Below are 17498 nucleotides of genomic sequence, written 5' to 3'. Positions count from 1 at the left end.
AGGGCCATTGCATTAATTACGTGACAGTAAATGTCACGAGGCATAAAACCATGAAAGGCAAACACTAGAATAAGGAGTCGCTGTTGCTCCAAAATGGGTCAAGTACTGCGGGAAAGGAGTTAAATGTAACTTAAGAGACTGGGACTCCATGAGAATAAGGGGCTGGAGGTGTTTTCTTCTCGGTCGCCGGACTTCAAACGTCAGGCATGAGACCGTGAAGAAATAAAAGCCCTTACTCTTTAACCTCGAATCTTCCCTCTCCAAATTCTTGCGTTGGGCGTCAAAGTTGCAACCCACCCTCATCTCTGGGGGGAGGGGCTATCACCCCTTAAGCTTCCACTCGAATCTGAACTCGTTAGAAACGATCTCGCGTATCCAGTTATCGGGAGTCTATGTGAAATTCACACCCAGAAGATGTATTATTTTACAGTATACACATTTTAACCTCTGAGCCTCCTGTCAAAACTTTTTTGTCGCCAGTCTTTTCTCAGACGTCGGATGCATAAGAGAGTCTTTTGAGTCGCGCCTCTTCTTTGTCATAAATTATTTCCTCGGCCTATGTAACGATACCCGCAAAATTTTGAAACGTCTCGCGTTTGATGCCAACGGTTCGTCCAAGAGTCTTTGATCGCCGTTCCCGTTTTGATCGCAATTCCAACTCTTATGTTTTTCCAAACGGGCATTAAATTTCGTTTCAGAAGGGTTTAGAATTCTTTCAACTACCTTTTCCAAATGTAATATCAGATTTTAGAAGTAAAATTAATATTGACCTTCGATATATTTTGTGGGCGTAAAGTTTTCATGCATCGCTGCTATTTCAGTTGAGATGACCATTTGTGCGGTAATATCTGGGAATATTTGTCTGGTAATAAAAAATTAAAAAACATGTCACCAACGATTTCTAGCCCTTCCATATACAGAAATACATTTAAAAACTTAAAATTTTTATTTTCTTTTCAAACTGTTGGTTGGACTAGTTGCATTGGTTTCATTGAGCATTGGAAACCACGGGACGAATCCTGTTAATTCTCAAATGTAAAATAAAGTTTCGTGTTCTTCTTTCCCTCCTGTCTGGAAGCAGTTACAGGTATAACTGCTTTCAGCAAAGTTAGCTCTCGTATAAAAGTGAGGTTCACCCAGCCTTGCAACCTAAATATTTCATTTCCTCGGCTCATAAGAATTCCACGAATAGATTCGCGTGGAGATAAATACACAAAAGGAAGACTGGCAGCAGAGAGAGAAGGGAGAGGCACGACTAGAGGCTCGAAACTTGAATGCATTTCACAAATTTACTAGAGGGCAAATGTTCCTATATCCTTTTTCAGAGAAAAATAATGGTAAAAAAAAGGAGCGGGGAAGCAACTTCATTGACAATGGAATACCCCATTTGGTCCATTCGCCCGCGGACGACTTAACCCATTCCGTGCCACGTTGAGAAATGAATACCTCATTGGGATGGAAGTTGTGAGTTTCGTGCTCTCGCAGTTTTCTCTCGCGATATTCTCTTCGCTCTCCCACTCCCCTCCCTTCCTACTTCCCCCTTTCCCAATCCCCCTCCCCTGATCCCCGTTCGCTCACCAAAAAGGCCTCACGCGAATCCCTTGCTACACAAACACGCGTAACAATCCCGCCCTCGAGCAACCCCGTCTCAAAAACCACTCCCTCCCTCTCTCTCTCCTCTCGGATGCAAATCGCTTACTTTCTGTGCGGATGAGCCGAGGAGGATTTTTGGGTGAAGAGAGAAGACAACGGAGACCTCCCACACGCCTCAAACCCAACTCCCGAACCACCGGGACATAAAGAAGTCCCCACCTTCCAGCCCCATCGCCCTCCTCTTTCCTTTTCCGATCTCGCAATCCGGTTCTTCCTCCTTCCTCTCCGTTCCCCTCGCTCTCTCATTCACACACGTACACACACCTCGGTTGGGGGAATCCAGGTCAGCTTTTTCAGCACCAGTAGCGCACGCCGGTGGAGGAGGGAAAGATAGTGACACAACAACTGGGGCGAGGATTGAAGGAGGTGGAGGGTGCATTGGGTTGGTGGTGGTTGCTGCACGGCAAGAGAGAAGAGTGAAGGGGGTGGGATTTTTCGAGGACCCTATTTGTTGAAATAATGGGAGAGGGCAAGGGCGCTGCTGCGGGAGGGAATGCAACCAAAGGAGCGCACAAGTCGGTTTGCGCGAGTGGAGGGGATGCCAACGGAGTGAGAAATGTGGTAGCGGTGTGCGATGGACGTGGCGGGTGGAGCGAGGTCGAGTGTGGGCGGGGGACGTGAATTGGGGAGAGAGTGAGAATCATCGGCGATAGGAAGAGAGAGAGAGGCGAGAAAAGTTAGAGTCGGGACCTTGAGTTTAAATTGGGAACCCGACTGCGGTCAAGAGTTCACATTGGCACATTTGTGTCTCGAGGATCATTTTCGAGCAGGAATGTGTCCATCGTTTCCACCGATCAATTATTTTTCTAATCTGGCGGTATTTCCCCTTGGAAGGGAGACATAAAATCCATTTATATGTTAGCGTCACTAGAAGACAAGAAAAATTTGCATTTCAGTATCTGCAATGATGTCCTTTGTAAATTGAATGTTCGTAGTCCTAGTTCCAATTTATTACCTGGAGTTATCACATTGATATCGCTGAAATGGTAATATCCGTTTATCGACGAATTTTTAGGTGGATAAATTTACTAGAAATTTGAATGATCTAGGTTTGAGAAGCCTTGAACAGCATTAATTTGGCTTTATTAAAAGTATTCTTGTTTTAGATATCGTTAGTTATTTTACAGATGTTTTACTACTATCATAACGTAATAACTATTCGATACTAAACATTCGTTCTTGATCACTTAGCGGCCATTTTTTAATCCACAATTCCTTTAGTGGACGTACAACGCTATCAATATAAGAGTAAATAAATACTAGCTATGTCATTCGTTCAATAATTATGAGTAGATAATTAAATTCAAGACAATGCATACTTGGATCTGAAGAATGAAAGATCCGTTTTCAAACGATTTTGATAATACCGAATAGGTAGTAATGAGGAAAAAGGGTTACCCTCTGCTCAAATTTCGCGGGTGTAGATAGCGAGTAACTCGGTCCCAAAAGAAAAGCCCCCATCTCACCTTACCACGAATCCCGTTGCGAAATGAAGCAAGATTGCGTGAAACTCCCGCGTCGTTGAGAAAAATTAAAACAAAGCCGGGATGAATATATGTGGGAGACAATGCGTGAGGTAGAAGGAGAGATTATAGAAATGTCAGGGGTGAAAACCAGTGTAACCACTTTTGCTCTCATTCGCAGAAACTTTTGGCTCTGATTTTATTCGTCGCTTTTTTGTGGCGGCAATGGAGCTTCACTCTGATTGACTGACGCGCGAGCTCGAGTTTGCTCGTGAAAAGAATCAGCATGCCTAATCGCAATTTTTAAGGAATATATCATAACTCTTCTGTTGAAGGTCGAATAAAGGTTGTGTTTTCCTTCACGCTATAACTTCAAATATATTTGATAGGGAAAACATTACGACAGCCCAGTGGTATATTATATCACATTTCACCAATCCTGTACGCATGAATCTAATTTTGCCATTTAACTTGAATGAATGTGATATCTAATGCACAAAAGTACCGTTCGAATACAGGAATTGGCTTCAAACTCTTCTTATCTTTTCTCTCCTGTGTTTGAAAGATTAAATCTTTTTGTCTAAATATTTAATTTCCCACTCTATAAAGAGAGAGAGGACTTGTTTTTTGAATGACATCTAGAAGAGATTAAAATTTTCCAGTCCAAAAATTATTTTATTTTTAAACGAGATTCCACAACCCACTGCCCATGATATTGCGCAAGTGTACACTTTTCAGATTAGACCGGTGTCTGATGCATCACCAAGATTTGAAATGACAACCCTATCTTTGCACGGGATGGTTCTTCATAGGAGTCTCATGAAACGGATATCATAACTTTGCACGATGTGTAAAAACGTCACGCAATCTAGACGCATAATCGCCTTGTACATACATTTCCCTTCAAGTGCCATGATAAATCTTTTTTTTATAAAAAAAGGTGTGTACTTTATAACTCGATAATGTCGGAATGTATTCTGAGAGCCATAATGAAATTAAATTCCTGGTGAAAGCAAAGGGAAAGGGGCAGAGGAATGGAGGAGCGAGTGATGCATAAGTGACGACAGAGAAAGGGAAGAAAAGATCTGGGACGGAATAAATGAATCATTATGGAGCGCAGGGTGCACTGACAAAAGGGGAGATTATGCATGCATACTTCTACACGTGGGTGCACGATTGCGATGAGTGAGGAGAAAGGGCGTGAGGTAAGGTAGCGAAGGAAGAAAGAAAGAGAGAAAGTAGGTGGGAGAGAGAGAGAAATACGTAAGGGGGGAGGGGAAGAGAGGGGTACATGACTGTTCCGGAATGTGAACCCCGAGATGCAAGCGAGTTAAAGAGAAGAGGGATGAGGATCAAGGCGAGAGGGAGTGGGGATGACAGCCCTGCGACGCTGAGGGAGACGTTTGTGGAGACGAGAGGAAAGGGGAAGAAAGGGGGCGAGAAGGGGTTGGAGTGATAGGAGAGAGCCAGGGCCGGGGAGTGGTTTGGGCGGGGAGGAGATGAAAGAGGGAAAAGAGGGAAACAAAAGGGGATTGGTGTGGGGGCGAGGTGGGGAATTATTCCTTTTTCTTTTTTGTTTTGCTGTTTTTTGAAGGTGAACTCCCGTTGTCATCAACAGAATTCGCGACGGTACAGAGCGGCGGGGGCAGGTAGCGGGAAGCCACTAGTCGCCCCAGTCTCCGCCAACGAGAGATGGCGGTTCTGTCGTACCTAGAGCTCTCGGGGAGAGGGGGAGATGCTATCCTGAGCTCTAGTCGCGCACCACCCCCCACTCCACTTCCGCCCTCCGGGTCCCTAGCACCGCTCCCCCACGGGAACCCTCCCTCCCTTTCCCTACGGCGTACTATACACGTCACGCGTGCAACGTTTCTCAACCCACCGCACCCCTAGCCCCTCATTTCTCCAACTCAACTACACCATACCACCTCTCTCCCCGTCCACCCTCGTAAGAGAGAAAGAAAATGGAAACTCAGCCGGGTTCACATTTATGCTGAAATTTTTTTTTAATGTAAGACATGTTAATGGTGGCTGTAACAGCAATAATAATAATAAGCGCGCATGCACTTGCACGGAGCACTGTTATTTTCTTTAATAAATGTTATGGAATCTCTCCCTGCACGCGAAACAGGGGAAGTGAGGTTTCGTATTTCCGTGGCAGTGGTGGAGACCTAGAAATGGAAGGGACGGGTAACATGGATGTTTTTTCCCTCCGCCCTTCTCTTCCCACTTTCTCTGTATCTCTCTCTCTGTCTCTTTCATTTTGATCTCGTCTCTATCCTTCTCTCTTTCCTCCGAAACCGACCCAGTGGCGTATTTTTTATTCCTCGAGGTCGAGAGAGGGAGGCCAAGTGCGAGGGGATACTATCGAACAGGCGACATTTTCGCCCTGGGTCTGATAAAAAAATCATGCTGTTTGGCAATGGAGTGGAAGGCAATGTGGGGGGGGTTGGCTCGGAAAAAAATTTGAGAACGATTCTGGCGATGGGCTAAAGGCGTACCCAGGAGGGATGTCGAGGAACGAATACCTAATACATTGTTTTCTAAATTTGAAATTTTAATATTATAATATAACTTTTAACAAGTATCCTGAAATAAATATTATGCACACAGTATGATTACATCTAAAAACAAACCTGAAGTGCCTACTCCACTAAAATTACCAACCCCAACGTAATGGCATCGTAATGTTATTTATTGGAACACGCAATGTGATCCTACAAGTTAATAAATCCCTTACAAGTGTGTTACAGATTGCATATGCTTGGGCCAGGATAAGGAATCCATTTAATTCAGATATAAACTCTGTGTACGATCATCACGCTGCAATAAATAACACCAAATTCAGATGTAGATAGATTATTCTAAAAGTACCTATGCCTTGGAATAAATGTAAGGCCTGTTGCTTTGGGAGGAATTATATCTCACAGGCAATTTACATTTCGTCCTGGTGTTGTTAGTACACCTTTTACAAGTCAGTTAGTAGTGAGTTCCTTTCGCGCATCAGTTAATTACTCAGGTTAAATTTCGGCTTACAGAAATTGTCATAATCTTAGGTAATTTTTAGAATAAATATTCTTAAATACGGACGACATCATTTGCTTCTTTTCTGTAGTCACCGAGGACGTTTGTCTGAGGTAAGTAGGTTTATTGAAAAATGTGCTGACAACATTTTTATGGTTCAGTTCATTTCGAATTGAAAATCGACATGCTCTGATAAGAAATCAATTTAGTATTTCATTAAATCTCTCTTATGGGGGAAATAGAAAGAATTTTTCGACTTTTGGACTGGACTAGGGTTGCGAGAGGTCGGAAAACACCGACGTATTTTCACTGAATTTATGTTTGTGAGACGGGCCGTGGCACTCGGAAAAGGTCCCTCACTGAATTATGCCACCACCAAATCCTCCCCTCCTTAACCGAAAACCCCGCTAGTTTCAGTCCGTATGCGACCACTCGAAAGTTAAATTTACCTGTCGGTGAAATTTTGATTTGTGTAATGGTTACAGTCCTCAGAACTTTATTATTTTTTCAAATGTACATTTGCAAAAGGGTACAGGAAAACATCCCTTTCCAGTCGTGCAAACAAAAACACTTTCGAGCTTAAATTATACCGCAGCCAAAAATCCCCCTCCCACCCGAAATAGTCCTGGACGCGGTGACGAAGGTTATGAGGGAGAGATTTTCCCCCGTGCCCGAGGATCGGCCCCGCCACCCTTACAGGGCCCCGGCCCTCGTCCTCGGATGGATGAGACTCGGCTCGTGCGGAGGGGTGGGGATGAGAACGCGTGCGGGGCAAAGAGGGAGATGGAAAGAGTCGGGAGGGATTTGGAGGAGAGCGATGGAGGGGAGTTATATGGGGAGGGAGGGCGGTCTGAAGAGGGGACGTCGCAGGGTGGGAACGACGGGGTCATGGAAGGAGAGCGACGATGGAGGGGGAATGGGGGGACTGGAGGGAGAGAGAGAGAGAATCGAGGTCTGCGCGCTAATGCCCACGCCGTCGTCGCCCGTGCCTCTTTTGCCGCTGCAGTTGCCTCAGCCATCCGCACGCTCGCGCGGCAGTCCGTCGCCGGCGGCGAGTGAGCGGGGAACGACCAAGTGGCTCCGTGTTGCCGCGCGACCAACACCACCACCGGAGGAAACCCCACCCCCGAATTCGCGCTCCCCCACGGTCTACACACACGTCTGGGTCCCTCCTCCCGACTCACCCCCGCACGGGCTACCGCACCATTCTGCCCGTGTGTTCACACTTCCGTCCTGGAAGAATTCAGCCCTCCGCGAGAACGTGAGGAGAGGAAAAGGCGGAAAGCATAGGGAAGTGAGTAAGGAAGATAGAGGAAGGAGTTCCTGCCAATACCTCTTCCCCCATTCAGCCGTGTTGCCCACGAAGCCGACGAGGGAAGGACCACCGTTCTTGCACCGCCTTACGATCATCCTCCGCGAGCGGCGTCCTCTCCTCCCGCCAGATTTTCCTCCCCTGTCCACCATCCCGAGGCGGCCTTCCGTCTCTCCATACAACGGTAGACTGGGTCATCTACACGGCCTCGTGGGACCACAGAGATTGAATAGACGCCGTGTCCCCCCTTCCCACCGGTCTTCTTCATTCCCGCACAGGGATCTGGTGACATGACCATACCAACGCGGAGAGTGGGCTAACGGAAGCGAAGAAGTGCACCAAGGTCTGAATAGGGGGGAGCAACGCCCATTTTCTGAATGTGCTCAGTGTTTTGATTGATTTTCTGTTGACTCGGGTGAAGTTGAAGAGGTTTCCTGCTCGGAAGAAAACGGTGTCTCCGGAGGAGAGTGTTCGTCCGCGGCCGCCAACATGTTCGGGCTCTTGAACCCAGCCTCAGCCGTCACGAGTAAGAGGACAGAAAAATAAATTTCTCAGCACTACACTAGAGCACTCAGGCACACTCTTGCCAGCTAAAAAAATATAATATGTTGATCATGCCTAATTATCGCATGTCATGCGAACCACGCCAATCCCTTCCATTTGAATCCACCAGCCTCTTTCCTCCCGTTTGACCCCCTTTGTCACTTGGCCAGCATCTCAATGAATGGAAGGCCTCTTGAGTATCATATCCTCTCACGGTCCACTCCCACCCCGCACACTCTCCGCTCCCAACTTATACGCGATCCTCTCCTCTCCCCACGCTCCCGGCGTGTTCTTCTCCGTACCAATTTACCCCATCGTAATCCTCTTTCCTCCCCAGCCATTTTCGGTAGCAGTATTTTTCTTGTTAACTTAGGGTCGCGCTTTCCTACGCGAGGTTTTATGCGCCCTCTCTAATTCTTTAGCAGCTTTTTCCTGAATATTGGCTGTGTAATTGCATGAAATAGGAATGATCGACATTTGTTTTGTCAAAAAAATTTCCTTTTTTTCCACTATCCCTTTGTTCATATTTGTTATGGCAATACCCGTGACTGTCCTCGCACCAACATTACTTAGGTAGAAATCTGTTGATTACACTACTCCTCTCATTTTGCTCTCATTGGTTTGTTGAATTGCCAGTCAATGGCCATGGGTGTACTTAGGATATTAAGTGCATGGATATGACGAGGCTAACGCGTCTGGAATTACTATAATATTGGGCTTACTTTTGGCATTTCGCCCTTCAACAAATTATGTCAAACTTCATTAATTTCAAGCATCTATTTGACTAATCGATTGACCGGACTCGTTTCCAGTTGAAATAAACGCATCGCGGTCGTTTTGGAATATCGTTATATCTTTGCTTTTGCTGTAGAAAAAAATAATTTTGGCATGCAAAATTGAAGGAAATCCGATCGAATATCTACGCTCCTTGATTATTCTCCTCGACTTATGTAGAACGTGGTATTGGAAGTCCGTGTTTCCAGTGGTCTCGTGAAACTTACTTGCAAGCGTATTAGAGAAATGCGGGCGAATATAGCTGTTGTCAACGAATATGCTGATAAGATGTGAGTTTTGTTTATAAGTCTTTAAGCCGCTTCAGTTGTGCTCTTCAGCCGAAGTTACGATGGGAAGGTTTTCATCGAACATCATCACGATGCTAAATGATCAGTCATAACTTTGTTTTAAGTACTTTATAGCACTTTCAACCTTCAATATTTTCACCATGGTGACACATTTTATCACTTCCACTTGCAGGCGAAAACTGAATCATATTTGCAAAGGTGTGCTAGTGGGTGTACGTAATAAATTCAAACACTTAATGTCGATATACCCATTTCTTGAGCCATCGTCGTGCATGTACTCCTTCTCCAATGAAAGCAGCTAAATTATTTTTGGACATATTTGGACACCGATTTATTTCTAGTTATTTTGTACATGGCATTAGGCTCCGACACGTGGTCGAAAATTTACTCGTTCGATCGATACCAACCGACTCTAGTGTTCGCCCTAATTCTTAAGGATGATTTTCTTAATCTTTTTTTCCCGGACTTGTTTAATTAAGGAGTATTTCCAAGGTGAGCCGTAATGATCACATGCTAGAAGATCGCTTCAGCATTCTCGCTTTTCTTGGAGCGATCATTAACGTAAGTTTTTAAATTGCTGACAGAGATGATTGATGATTCTCTCATAATTTTACCCAGAGGAAATAGTTTCTGGTACGCACTTAAGGTTAAAATAATCATCTTCCTGTATCCTAACTGATAGTCTTGGGGAGAGTTTTCACCTAATTTTCTTTATTCAACTGTTCCCATTAGACTATATTTTAAAAGTGTCCATGTAATTTAATCACTTTGTACCAGCGTGATATGCAAATTTTGCCTTCAATTTTAATATTTTTCAGGCTAAATTGTAAAATATATAATATCCCGAAAGAGGCACATTAGCAAAAAAATCAAAAATTATCAATTCCATCCATATTTAATATTCAATTCCATTTCTCTTATACATATACCTCATCTGTTAGATTAAATCTTATGTAGTTGAAACATTTTGAGGCAATTTACCTTCTCCACTGTTCCACGTTCAGTATTCAAATCGTTTCATATTCATCAAATAATAAAAATACGAGATGATATTTAAATTAAATTGATGCCCTATTAGTGCGTTAATATAAGTAGATCTTACTGTAAAAGCTCGGCACTTGTATTTTCATTTAACCATGTTTCTTTATCAAATTTTGAATGACCTTTGAGGCAGGTTTATGTTTTGTTTCAAAGTTCCGCAATTGTGTGCATACGTTTCAAAACAGCTAGAACCTTCATGGCCTTCTAGACTAATTCAGGGGCTAAAACTTTTTTCTGACCATATTCCAGAAATGTAATGACTTTTTTAAATAATCATGCTGAACCGTATATATTAAACATTTTACACCTTTTTATCGTTTTCATTGAGATGTCCGTAGCAAGAAAAAAGAGCAAAAAGTCATAAAAAATCAGAATAGAAAATAGAAACTAATTTTTACCATCACGCTTCTATTAAATGATCCCAGAGTATGCATACAAAAGAATTTTGTTGCGCAAATTGGTGTAATGACATGTATAACTTCTATTGCAATATTTAATATTCTAAAACTGAAAAAATTACGTATCGTTTCCCTCGGATTTCCCTAAATTCCTACCCATTTTTAAGTCATTTTTTAATTTATTACGCATCATCTCTCCATCCCACAATCCTCCAACACTAGAGAAAAGATTTCAAGAGGATTAAGAACTGATGCTCTGGCTGAAAGAAATATAAATTAGGCGGAGATGAGTAATCCTCCCCCTGGCCGATAATTACCACGATACGCTCGGGAGGCCCGACCTCAGATCCCGCGCGGAAAAGCGCCTTTGCTTATTATCTGAGGAAAGAATCCAAGCTGGAATTACATGGGAAGTGAGGGAAGGGGGGAAGGGCGGACGAGAGGGAGAGAGAGAGAGCGGGGGTGCGGTTATCTTTCCGTGGAGGGAGCCAGGAGACAAGAGACTGGGACAGGGCGTGAAAGAACGCGAGGTGTGTAACAAGATGGCGTCTTAGAGTTCATGCTCATGGGAGGCTAAAAGGCTCCGGTTGAAACGAATTAATCCGTCCAATTAGCGTGGCGTGGAGTTAATTAAGTAATTGAGTAATTGGACTTGAAGGGACGGAATGGGGGAGTGGGAGTTCGGGAGGTCGGGGGTGGGAGCGATTCTGTTTGAAAGGGATGGAAGGAGTCGCGAAGGAAGGGGAAATTGCGGGAGTAGAGGGTATCGGTGCCGCGTTCGGAAAATTGTGTGTATGTGTGAGTGTGTGTGTGTGTCTTGAAGGGATGGATGTTGAATGAAACGGAAGGGGGGCTGCGGGGGATGGATGGGGTGCGGAGGAGGTGGGGGTATTGGAGGGTGGAAGGTATGGTAGCGGAGGACGGAAGAGAATGGGGTAACCGAGCGGAAGAGGAACTTTTAAAGAAGGATGTGGGAGTAGGGGGATTCGACAAAAAAAGGATGGTTAAGTTAGGGAAAGAAGGAAGTCTTTGATACCGCCCCAAATCCTCCTTTCCCACCTCATTCAGCCCCCTCTACCCTCGAGAATTGTCTTAGCTGCCTAATTCCCTCCTAAACCTCCTCCACACCTCTCATATCCCTCCCTCTTCCCAGTCACCGCTCCTTCGTCTCGGTCACCCTTTCCGATTCTTCCAAGAGCGCCTCACACACACACACGCACACACTTCTCCGTCCAGTTCCTCCGATCCGACTTCAGTGAGAGACCTTTTGTCTTGCCGTCCAATTTATTTCTCCTCCTTCCACTTCTTACCACTCTTCCCATCCTTCCATATTCCAAGGCTTACTATCGCTTCTCTATTTCCTCCCTCCAAAGCCCCTGCCTCCCGTATATCCTCTCCACTCCCTCCCTCCTTCCCCTTCTGCCAACTTCATTTAGCCCATCACGCCCTAATCCTCTCCTACTCTCTTCGTCCATAAATCGTCCATATCCTTTCCGCCACCACACGACATATCATTTTTCTCACCCCCATTCGGTTCCCCACGTACCCTCGAATTCCCACCTGCTATCCCTCCCACACCCTCCTTCTTCCTCCTTCCTTTCTACCCCCTCCTCCGATGGATATCCAGTCCAGCTATCTTCCTCTCTCCCTCCCGCCCTCCACCATCACCATCGGGTCTGCACCCGAAGAGAGTGACACCATCGGGATATTGGAGGGGACAATTATACGCCGCCGTAAACATTTTATGTTTAATTGAAACATCCTCTAAACCGAGATTCAGAGAGAGGGATAGTTGTCGTAAATGGGAAGAATTACCCTGTCCGCTATCAGGGGGAAGGACTGATTGGAGCAGCCGCAGCTGAGAGAAACTAAAAGAGGGGCCAGAACAAGAGATGAGCTTAAGGATTTTTTCTAGACGATCTGATTTAAGAGCAGGGAAAATTCGGCGCCGAACCTCTTTACCCGTGTCTAGTTTGAAAATACCACTTCTCCCTGACCAACAGGAGCGGCGGGTGTGGGAAAACCGATATAAAAATAGTTAAAATAGCTTTAGCGGTCAACATTATTATTGTTTTTGGCAGGATGTTTTATTTATCCTCCATAGTAAAGTTCTTCAGTAGTTTCTTAAACATTTGAAATAGACGATAAGATAACAATTTCTTGTCGAGGATGAGGGAGTTTTGTCAGTGAGCCATGCCAATCAATAAGAATATGACGCTTCGTCCTTGATTAAGAACTGATTTTGAAAGTAGAAACAAATTTTCAAAGAGTTGATTTTAATTCATGCATATCGGGAGACACCTCTGAAAGAAGCGAAAGCATTTTGCTTCGTGGCTGATTGTTCCAAATCAACCAATATTTCGCAGTCGTTTTTAACCTAAGACTTCAGGATCGCTCACTCTAGAGCGTCAGGATTTACGGAGGAAAATCAATACCGATATATTTAAAACATGTCTCGATTCTTGGGCTATTCGTAAAAACCAGAGGGTTGGCAACTCCGAATGAAATAACCAACGCTCTCGATGAAACGTCGGCCGCCTTTCCGCTGGAATTCAGCCTTTAACCCTATCATTCTCCGTAAGATATAACGCTGGTCCGAAATCGTTTTAATGCTCGCTATACCCTCAAATTTAGTCCAGAGGGATATCAAAGCTACTGGGGAAGTACAGGATAGTGTGAGTGAGTGATCGCAAAACGTGAACTTTTAGTACGAGGTTATGAAAAAAACAATTTCTTTCCCTCCCTGTCCCTATCGAAGCGTTCGATAGTCACGGGTGAAGGAAAACGCGAGACAAAAACTTGTCGATGCCGTGAATCTAATCGTAACCCTCGCGGCGTGAGAGGTCAGGGAGTTTAATCGCTCTGTCCCTCTCTCCCATAACCCCCACTCGCCGTCGACACAATTCAACCTCTCGTTTAAAAAGGCTCACGTCAACCTCGGATATCATGGGGAATGTCCCATGTGCACGCGTCGGGACCATTAAGGAGAGGGAAAAAAGTAATGGAATCGATTAAGAGGTTCCAAGGGAAGGGGAGTAAATCATAACTGCTGGCTGGACTTCGAGGAATCCATACTGGTGAATGCCTGCCTTTGAACAGCAGCGGCAATTACATCACTTGCGTAAAGGTCGAAGGGGGAGGACGTTAGTAATTGCGAAGATCTTTAATCTCAATTGATCCCTCTGGACATGAAGTGCGAGTTGAGTTCTCGAACCAGCTGGGAAGGGTATCTTATCATATTATCATGATGTCTCGGTTGCAAAAGTATTGATCTCTCCTTTGAGAGAAATAAATATACGTTCAACATTTCCTCTGCTGAAGGATGGAAGAGTAGCATTCTTTATTTACTTAGTAAAGTGGCCGATTTCCAAACCATAATAGCCTTATATTTCCCCAGGTTGTTTCATTCCAAATAATGATTTAATGTGAATTGAAAGGTAAGCGCAATTATAAATTCAATTACGCCAGGTAAAGATGACCCTTACTCAACATATATTGCCTGTGGGTGGGTGTGGCAGTGTAGTAAAACTACAAATCTTCATGCATTGAGTTAAAAAATGGAATAACGTAAAGAATAATAATACCGGAGGCAACCCAAACGAAGAATTTGATTATTTTTTGCTTTATTAATTGTTAGGGATGTGTCTGGTCTTATTAATATAGAGTGGGGAAATTATTTCGGCACTTTTACTCTTCATAAAAGACGCCGAGTGAACTGCTCTCCGCGCAGAACGCAAATTGGACTCGAATATGCCTCTTAAAATGGCACCAAGCCGTTGGCAAAGATGGATCGTAGTTTTTTAATCACACTGAGTTATTAAATGGGACGCTTGTAGAAGAAAATTTAAATGATTTCTTTAGTCGGATGGGGTTTTAAGAGAATGTGATCCCACCAAATATTTCTCTCGTGGTTTCCCTTACTGGATTTCATCTTTCTGAAATCGTTTCACATTTTTTCGGTGAAAATATGTCTTGGCTATTCGATATGATCTAAGAATAAATATCATTGGCAATGAATACAATTCAATTTTGTCAATGTGTCAGGTCTGTCATTAATGCTTTGGAAACACCTTCTCCGATTTGGAATTCGAATAAAACTTTTAACATCCCTCCGTCATTTCCAACCAGTGACCCAGATATCCTGAGCACCATCACCCATTTCTCTCACGGTCTCCCTTCTGTACACCCCCTCTTTCATTCATTTGCACACACCTGCCCGAAGAATTAGGGTGAATTGAAGTGTCATGTCGATTCGCATCCAGCTATTACCTCACCCGTGGAGAACTTAAAAGAGCCTGACATTTCCAACCTTTCCCACATTCCTTAGACCGAGACATTCGTAATCCTATCCTACACCCCGTTCTTTCAAGGATTCAGCCATTATGTAACCCAATTTTTTTCCTTCAACATTCCTTCCCCCTTCCGTATTAAGAAAATAATTCCCGCCCATGGCCCCTCTCCCTAAAATTACGCAACACTGAAAATAGTTTTACTGGCTCTGGCGATGAGCGACGCTGGTGACAATCGATATGATCGACTGTGACTGCTGTGTCACCTCTAGGATGAGCGCAGGGGCACACCTCAGAAATTATGCGTTCAGTATTTTGGGCACGAAATTATAATGGTGAAGCTGCTACATCACTTCTAATCAACTCTCTCCCCCTCCTTCCATTCACGATAACCGAATATGTACGTGATCACCATCAACGGCTTGCCTCATCCGCGCTTCACGCGAAAAGAATAAGAAGCGCAATGGCAACGTCAGTCGGCATCGCAGGCGCCGACGAAACCAGCGCAGCCCGCGGACAAAAGCCCTCGAAGGCTCCCGGGTGCGCCTCCCTCCCCTCGTCCCGCCCTCGATGCTCCGCCTCCATCCTCTCCGGTGGCTGCCGCTTAGTTTCCCGTCCACTACTTAAAGGAGCTTCTTTCTCGCTTCCGACTGGGGACCCCCTTTTTTCTTCCTGACCCCCCTCCTCCCCCTTGCAACCCTCTGAATCGCTTTGCGTCCTCTCGGAAACCCACTCTCACAAGAAAAGGGAAGATATTCCGCCCCCTCTCTCCCTGCTACCGGAGTCCAATCTACTGCCAAGACTCCGCCACCCGCCCCCCCTGAGCACAACGATGCTAATATTTTTTCTTCCCCCGCTCTGCTATTTTCCTTACAAGTTCACCCCTACCCCTTTTCTTCTCCCCCCTTCCGTCTGTCTCTCAAGATGTCTCGTTATCCCTACATTTCCCCTCCGTCCGCCCGCCCACCACCTCACGCCGTCTTTGTCTCCGCCCTGACTTCCCTTCCTTCCACTTACTTCGAAATGTGCGTCCAATTTCTTGTCTCCGATGCTTTTCTTTGCAACATAAGAGGCCAGGGAGGAAGGTAGGGGGGGGGGGGGAAGGGGTGCGGCTGTGGGAGCAAAAGTGTATCTCTTCTCATTTTTTCTACGTCCTATTGTTTTACTCCCTTGTCTCTCTCTCTCTCTCTCTGTCTCATGAGCACGAGTTTTTCTTGACGAATTGCTGTTCTTTCTCTCCGCAAGGAGTTCCTAATTCTCGAGGTTTTGAGGAGCCCTTTCTGAAGAAGTTGAAGCAAAAGATTAGCTCCGCGTCAATAGTGATTCATAGACGCTGGCTGAATAGGAGCTCGGAATTATTTTTTTCCCATCCCCCTCCCCTCTTCTTCCCGCTAATTGTTCTCGATCATGAAACCATGGCCATCATTAGGTACATGCCGCCCAGAGAATAGAAGCCCCATTTCATTTTGTTCTACTTTTCTTTTTTTTTCAATGTGAGCGCCATGAAATTCACTCGGAAAACTAATAGAGGCTATTATAAGTTTTAATGGACGTTAAAGGAAAAGTAAAAACAAAGATAATGAAGACATCACTGGAGCATTCATTCTGGGCTTAATTCCAGGCCAATTAATTCACGTCTTCCTATAAACCTTGATTCATTATTGTACTTGTACCCTTTAATTGGCCATTGCAGTGAATTAATCTTTTACTCCATTAAGGGAAGTAAGCTATGCGTAACTATCGACGGCATTAACATCTGATAGAGGCCTTAACTTCGCGTTTAAATACCTGCTAATTGATTACATCTATTTAATTGTCATTTTAATAGTCGATTACATCTTCGATCTGCGAAGCAGTTTAGTAAATTATTAATCATCGGCTATAACCGATTTTTCTGGCAATGAAGTAGTTTCAGATCGTAAAAGAATATGAGCAAGCAGATATAGACGTATTTCTATTATTAACGGCAGACATAATGTGAAATCGAAACATCAGATCTGCCGCGTATCAAGGTAGTCTTTTGATTTTGTAACCAAGGAGCAACTATCCCATATGCACTTATTTTCCATGCACATTTATATTTTTTAATCGTTGCAGTCATTATAAATGAGACCACCGCGGCGTTCCCACTAAATTTTCCATGCTCAGAGAAAATGTAGGTCGAAAATCTTCGAAAAAATATATCCGACAAACTTCGTAACGCGGTTACGTCTCAAGGAATTAGTTGCGCCGCTGAGCCAGTTAAATGAATGGGAGAAGGAAAATGAGGATTCGGCGGGGGAGGGGCAAAATTCCAGCGTATCTGTCCTCTCCTTCAGGTCCGGGAGTGTAGAGCCAGAGGGGAGGGGCACTGAGGATTCGCCCCGCCCTCATCAGAGGGGCAAGATATTAATGTTTGGGTCTCGGAATAAGTGCCCGAGCGAATGAATAACGAACCAACTTCCAGCACCATGATTACTGGGGACCAATCCCACAGCGGAGACGGCGGACTTCTCTAATCACGGATTGTTAGCCAACTCCCAATGACTCGAGAGTAATGCAGTTTAAGAAATCTGGATTCGGAAATTGCTCGCCTCGGGAGGAGGCGGGCCGAGCGCCCGCATAGGTAACAGGCCCCCGAAGGCGTGAGGCCACGAAGTAGAGGAAGGGTGGCAAGTGGGCTTCAAGGGAGCCTGGCGGGAGGGGGAGGTGGCCGG

At 44.8% G+C, this 17498-nt stretch overlaps 1 protein-coding gene across 4 annotated transcripts in view; it reads left to right on the top strand.

Annotated features, from left to right (window-relative positions):
* cpx (synaptic transmission protein complexin) overlaps nt 1-17498 on the top strand; it is a 283368-nt gene that overhangs the window by 188287 nt on the left and 77583 nt on the right. The window contains exon 1 of one of the 4 annotated variants that reach the window (XM_071585034.1): nt 7189-7975. The exons of 2 other annotated variants lie outside the window; for them this stretch is intronic. In XM_071585034.1, the coding sequence (XP_071441135.1) occupies nt 7939-7975 (37 nt within the window). In that variant the 5' untranslated portion in view covers nt 7189-7938. Of the gene's footprint in view, nt 1-7188; nt 7976-17498 lie in introns of those variants that run through there. One more of the 4 variants, XM_071585033.1, reaches the window with a different exon arrangement.

This window comes from Hetaerina americana, unplaced genomic scaffold (assembly GCF_022747635.1).
Source record: "Hetaerina americana unplaced genomic scaffold, ioHetAmer1.1.p SCAF_2, whole genome shotgun sequence".
Classification (NCBI taxonomy): domain Eukaryota; kingdom Metazoa; phylum Arthropoda; class Insecta; order Odonata; family Calopterygidae; genus Hetaerina; species Hetaerina americana.
Note: the sequence above shows the minus strand (reverse complement) of the source record. Positions and strands in the feature narration are given on the sequence as shown.